The sequence below is a fragment of the Sinocyclocheilus grahami genome, unplaced genomic scaffold (genome assembly GCF_001515645.1).
Source record: "Sinocyclocheilus grahami isolate Dianchi unplaced genomic scaffold, SAMN03320097.WGS_v1.1 scaffold627.1, whole genome shotgun sequence".
NCBI classification, from domain to species: Eukaryota; Metazoa; Chordata; class Actinopteri; order Cypriniformes; family Cyprinidae; genus Sinocyclocheilus; species Sinocyclocheilus grahami.
Genome location: NW_015505806.1, coordinates 625,707 through 632,369, shown reverse-complemented (window position 1 = coordinate 632,369; position 6,663 = coordinate 625,707). Strand labels below are relative to the sequence as shown.

Genomic DNA, 6,663 nt, shown 5'->3' with positions numbered 1-6,663 from the left:
CGCTTCCGCTCCTTCTGGTCGTGCATATGTGGGGTAAAGCAGTGCTGTTTTATCATACTAGATACATTTGAAAGTTCTGTTATAATGCTACTCTGTGCGGTCGTCATCGGTCTATTAAAACGCACAACATATTAAAGCGTCTTTGGTGTTTCCATGTTTTCTACAAAACCAGAAATCGAGGGGTTATGATGTCATTGGCAGGTGACACTATGGACACGCTCCGTGTCACTGGTTAAAATTGCTTATTTCTCTGGATTTAAACGTTCTTCGAAACATTTGGGTTAATGCAAGTACACAAGTAACCCCCTTCCCCCTTTATTCAGTTCCATCACACAAAGGCACAATGCAAACAGGGAAACGTTGCACTGTAACCCCCTTTGTAATCGTTAATATTTTATAAGTTACTGGAATATAATTACACATATTGGATATACACGTAATGGATTACAGTTACATTTACTTTGCAATTAAATTACGCTGTTACATGTAACTAGTTTCTCCCCAGCACTGTTTATTAGTTATTGTAAATCCATGTTTTTGCATTTGTTTTCAGTCCCTGGTCCATGTGAGCCAGAAGATCTCATCAATGGAATCATCTTTGCCGCAAACTACCTTGGCTCTACCCAAGTGCTCTCCGACAGAAACCCATCCAAAAGCGTACGCATGAAGCAAGCGCAGGAAGCTTTGGACTGCGTTAAGGTACTTTATAAGATTCTCCACACAAAAATATTTCTGCTGCCTTGGTAAGGCTCTTGTAAATGTTACTTGAAGTGTGCTTCATGGTTTAATATTTTGTGGATATAATGGTGTCAGAAGTTCCCTCTCAGTCCACTAGATGACACTGTAACCTTTGTGAAACCATGTTCTTCAGTCTGTAGAGGGTGAAGCTCAGAGTTTAACAGAGATTGACTTGTTCATCTCAACCAAGGCCATCAAGGTGCTCAATGCTGACACACAGGTAGGTAAATTTCATTTAAGATTGGTAATGATATGAATATATATACTGTTTTGTTAAATGTACAGTCTGGTTTAATGGGAATGCAGATTTGAATCCAGCCTGTGCCAATTCTAGGTCTTTCTGTCCTAATTCTTTTCTGTTGCTTTCCACTTCACCATCCATAAAAAGACAAGAACAGGATTTACATTAAAGAACAAGTTGCAGAATTGTCACTAACAGACTTTTCATTGGCTGACTCCTGATCCTTGTTCACAGGAGACGATGATGGACAACGCCCTCCGCACCATCTCCTACATCGCAGACATCGGTGACGTGGTGGTCCTGATGGCTCGCAGGCGTCTGTCTAACTCCTCCTCGCTCGACTGCACAGATTCAGGCCTCAGCACAGAAAGTCGGAAGCAGTACCGCATGATGTGCTACGTCTTTGAGTCAGAGGATGTGAGATTGATCTTTTCTTATAATAACCAATAATAAGAATGAAAGTGAATAATGTTTACCATGAATTAATTTTATAAAGAAAAGATTAAAGCTTAAGTGTTTTTTTTTTGTTTGTTTGTTTGTTTTTTCAACTTATGGCCGTTTGGGTGTTTGGTGAATTTTACATTATTTTTGCAATTGCAAGGTATTTCACACAACTATCACAGAAATTACACACTTAAGCTTAAATCTAACAATCCAAAACTGCATAATAAATCTGTCCTTGTATCAGTGTTGGATGGTACCCTCTAACTAATAATATGTACCCATAACCAGGGCCGCTCCAGTTGCACCCCCCTAAGGACAGCCCGGCCCATAACATTAGTCAAAAATCCAGATGGAATATTCTGACTTTCTCCACATTTATGCAATGATTAAAAAATAAAATGCAGGTTTGCAGAAATGCAGAATTCTGTGAATTTTACGCATTTAAACTTAAGTTAATAGATTTAGGCATGGGAAAATGACTGAGCTGAGAGTACCACACTTGTTAGTTGAAAGCATTATCAAATTAGCCTAAATATTTAATAAACAAACATGTAATATTTAATATTGAATAAGCTATATTTAACATGTAATAAACACTCTTATTGGTAACTGAAAGCATTACCGAATTAGTTTGATTACTAAACAAACATATAATATTTATTATTCAGTAAGTAATATTTACTATTAATACTTAATTTAAAAAAAAACACTTATCTGTAGCTGAAAGCATTATCAAATTAGCCTAAACAGTTACTAAACAAACATGTTTTAATATTTGGTAAGCAATATTCATTTATTCATATTTCATTTCATTAACTATTGATATTTAATTTTTTTTTAAATCTTTCACTGGTAGCAAAAAGCATTATCAAATTAGCCCAAATAATTACAAAACAAATATATAATATGTAACATTCAAATGTTCAATATTAACATTTAATTTAAAAATCTTATCAGTAGCCGAAAGCGTTATTAAATTAGCCAAAATAATTACTAAACAAATATATAATATTTCAAATTAGCCTAAATAATAACTAGACAAATATGTAATATTTAATATTCAATAAGCAATATTTAACATCAGCATTTAATAAACGAGCACTATTTTTGGTAGCTGAACAAATGGTCAAATTAGCAAAAAAAAAAACTAAACAAATATATTATATTCGATAAGAAATATTTAACATTACTATATAATAAATAAACTCTATTGTTGTTAGCTGAAAGCATTATCAAATAAGCCCAAAATCTGACCAAGCAAATATATAATATTTAATATTCAATAAACAATAGTTAACATCAGTATTTAGTAAACAAGCACTGTTTTTGGTAGCATTATCAAATTAGCCTAAATAATGACTAAACAGGCATGCATGTGTGACTGTGTGAATGACAGGCAAAGATTCCTTGTGGGTTTGTAGCTCATAACTCAGTTTTGTATTTGTTCTTCATTGTGTTCATGTTGTGCTCGTGTAACTGCATGTTTTGACTTTTTTTCTGCCCTCTCGATTTGATTCAAGCACTCTCTCGCTCTGAGATGTCGTCACATCGTCAAGTATTCTCCTCTCGCTAAGTGCTTCACCTCCCTCTCCTCCCTCACAGGCCCAGCTCATCGCACAGTCCATCGGTCAGGCGTTCAGCATGGCCTACCAAGAGTTCCTCCGAGCCAATGGGATCAATCCCAAGGACCTCAGCCAGAAAGACTACAGTGATATCCTGAACACACAGGAGATGTATAATGACGACCTCATCCATTTCTCCAATTCCGAAAACTGTAAAGAGGTGATTAAAGCACTGGAAACTTCATCATAGCAGCTATGAATTGTAGCTGCTTTGTGTCACAGACATCAAACTCAATTGTGTTGTGATGCTCCTGCAAGTCTGGCCTCTCTTTTCCAGATCCCACTATCCCAGTCTTTCCTAAAGCATTCCTATCACTTTCCACTATCCTGTCTACTACCTGTATGTGTTTTTCAATGCTGATGGTGATAGAATAGAGATTAGGGGGCCGATATATATATTTGCTATTATAAATGTAATATATTTAACAGGTATGTAACTATAACAGTTAAAATCATAAATAAATGTATGTATATATAGACATACACTGTATATATTATATTTATATAAATTATTTTATATTAGTGATATGAATATATTAAATATATAGAAATAATATGATATAGTACATAATTACTGTGTGTGTTTGTGTATACAGTGTGTATATAATATTTTTAAATCTTCATACATATGATGTATTTTTCATTTAATATGTAATATATATATTTTTTTCTATTATGTAAATTATTTTATATCAATATATGAAAATATTAAATATAATACTTAAAAGATAGTAATATTAATTATATAACTATATAAATGGTAAATATTTTTATTTTTATATATTTTTCATATTTTAAAATATTAATGTATTTTTAAAATATTAATGCATTTTATCTTTATTTTATATGTAATTTTTTATATTAATTATGAATATATTAAATAAATTATTATTATAAAAAATATATACTTAATATTTTACATATATTCATATAATATTTTTGAAAATATAAATACATTTTATATAATTGTCATAATTTTATTTTTATATGTAAGTATTGTATTATTTCTAATTAATAATACACTAAGCACTATATTTACTACAAAATGCTCTCAAGGATTTATTCATATGAAAACTAAAATGTGCAAAAAGTGAGTCTAGTTATCAGCGTATGTTGATCACAATGAATACCGTTAAATGGCAGTAATAAATACTGGGTTATCACTGGCCCCATGCTAAAAAAAACACATAAGACTTAAAACTTTTGCAGGGTATTCTGCCACACGCTACTTCATCATGGTGTTAAAATCATACTTATAACAGCAATTAACACCCATCACCCCATATTCATTTCATAAATGGAGTATTTGGTGCCTCTTTTTACAGTATTTTCTGACTTCTCTACGTTCTTTCTTTACTCTTTAGTCGTTAATGGATTTGTCCTCATTTTTAATCATGTTTCTGCACTCAGCTTCAGCTAGAGAAGCAGAAGGGCGAGATGCTGGGTGTGGTGATCGTGGAGTCGGGCTGGGGCTCCATCCTGCCCACCGTCATCTTGGCCTGCATGCTGAACAACGGCCCTGCCGCCCGCTCCGGCAAACTCAATGTGGGCGATCAGATCATGGCTGTCAACGACACCAGTCTGGTGGGCCTGCCGCTCGCCACCTGTCAGGGCATCATCAAGGTTTTGACATATCTAAGCATGTATTCAACACATACATGTCATTAGATTGTGGTATTACACGGTTTTGTGTCTATGCATGTGTTTCAGAGCCTGAAGAATCACGTTCAAGTGAAACTAAGTGTCGTGAGTTGCCCACCTGTTACTACTGTCCTCATAAAGAGACCCGACCTGCAATTCCAGCTCGGTTTCAGCGTTCAGAACGGCATAGTAAGTGTCAAGGATCAACTCCACTGAAAACAATTACACTCATAAAATAACATATGTGACCCCGGAGCACAAAAGCAGTCTTAAGTCGCTGGGGTATATTTGTAGCAATAGCCAAAAATACATTGTATGGGCCAAAATTATTGATCTTTCTTTTATGCCAAAAATCATTAGGTTATTAAGTAAAGATCATGTTCCATGAAGATATTTTGTAAATTTCCTATTCTAAATATAATAAAACTTAATTTTTGATTAGTAATATGCATTGCTAAGAACTTAATTTGGACAACTTTAAAGGTGATTTTCTCAATATTTATTTTTTTTGCACCCTCAGATTCCAGATTTTCATTAGTTGTATCTCGGCCAAATATTGTCCTATCCTAACAAACCATACATCAATTGAAAGTTTATTAATTCAGCTTTCAGATGATGTATAAATCTCAATTTCGAAAAATGTACCCTTATGACTGGTTTTGTGGTCCAGGGTCACAAATGTCTAATGCATGACTAAAAGATGTCTTTTTCATTACAATAACTTGGCTTATCATAGTTAGGGGATTTTTTGGTTGTATCATGAATTATTTCATTCTAACGCAGTCGTCCTGGTGCTGAATTGCAGATCTGTAGTCTGATGCGTGGAGGTATTGCGGAGAGGGGCGGTGTGCGAGTCGGCCACAGAATTATTGAGATAAATGGACAGAGTGTGGTCGCTATGGCACATGAGAAAATTGTCCATGCCCTTTCAGTATCTGTCGGAGAGGTACGGCAATATATATACACTTATGTTTTTATTATTAGTAATAGTCCAGTTACTGGTAGGGGTGTAAAAGTTCATTATACTTAAATATAAGGACTGTGCCAAAATATTCCATTGAAGGCCAAAAACCTACTTTGGCTAAATTAAAAAGGGTTTCACATTTAATTGTACTTAAATATTAAGATTTAATTGATATAAGTAAACATAAATTTTATTATTATTTTTAAATATATATATTTTAATATTAATACTATATATATATATATATATATTTTTTTTTTTTAACTATATTATAAATCAGCGTATTAGAATGATTTCTGAAGGATCATGTGACACTGAAGACCGGAGTAATGATGCTGAAAATACAGCTTTGCATCACAGGAATAAATTATATTCAAATATATTCAAATAAACAGGTATTTTAAATTGTAATAATATTTCACAATATTTACTGTATTTTTGAAGGGACTTCTTTCAGAAACATAAAAAAAAATCGTAATTATTCCAAACTTTTCACCACTAGTGTGTGTAAGTTTATATAATTAACTTTCAAACTGACTGCCTCTAATTTAAAATTCTGAGCTTTTTGTTTTTAATAATGTTTAATTAAACTACTATCATACTCGCTGTTTCATGATGTAAAAATTCTGAAATTATAAAATTGAACCTATTTTGGAAAAACTCAATTATCTCTTTATGTTAATAACAGCAGTTTTGAGGGCACTGACACTGTTATAAATTATTAGAAATTGCACCTAAATACTAAATGAACTGAAACTGTTTATCAAGATCTTTTTTGGGGGGGTGAGGTGGGGGTAAAACAGGCTTTTTATAAATTTAATTGTTGAGGGGATATTAAAAAGTGTGAGTGGGAGAATTTAGAGACAAATGTGAATAAATAGAGAATTTATGACAAATTTAACATTTTAACAATGTTATAAAAATATTTTGAAAAATAATTTTCAAATACCCAATAAAAATGAAAGCTAATTTTGTGTGTGTGTGTATGTATATATATATATATATATATATAT

The 6,663-nt window shown here is 32.7% G+C and overlaps 1 protein-coding gene across 1 annotated transcript in view; it reads left to right on the top strand.

The window, feature by feature from the left end:
* LOC107557985 (amyloid beta A4 precursor protein-binding family A member 2-like) overlaps positions 1 to 6,663 on the top strand; it is a gene marked incomplete at its 5' end in the record, with an annotated part of 11,638 nt that overhangs the window by 3,153 nt on the left and 1,822 nt on the right. The window contains 7 exons of the mRNA XM_016241582.1: positions 554 to 699; positions 872 to 958; positions 1,214 to 1,396; positions 3,026 to 3,205; positions 4,456 to 4,668; positions 4,756 to 4,875; positions 5,492 to 5,632. Of these exons, the coding sequence (XP_016097068.1) occupies positions 554 to 699; positions 872 to 958; positions 1,214 to 1,396; positions 3,026 to 3,205; positions 4,456 to 4,668; positions 4,756 to 4,875; positions 5,492 to 5,632 (1,070 nt within the window). The remainder of the gene's footprint in view (positions 1 to 553; positions 700 to 871; positions 959 to 1,213; positions 1,397 to 3,025; positions 3,206 to 4,455; positions 4,669 to 4,755; positions 4,876 to 5,491; positions 5,633 to 6,663) is intronic.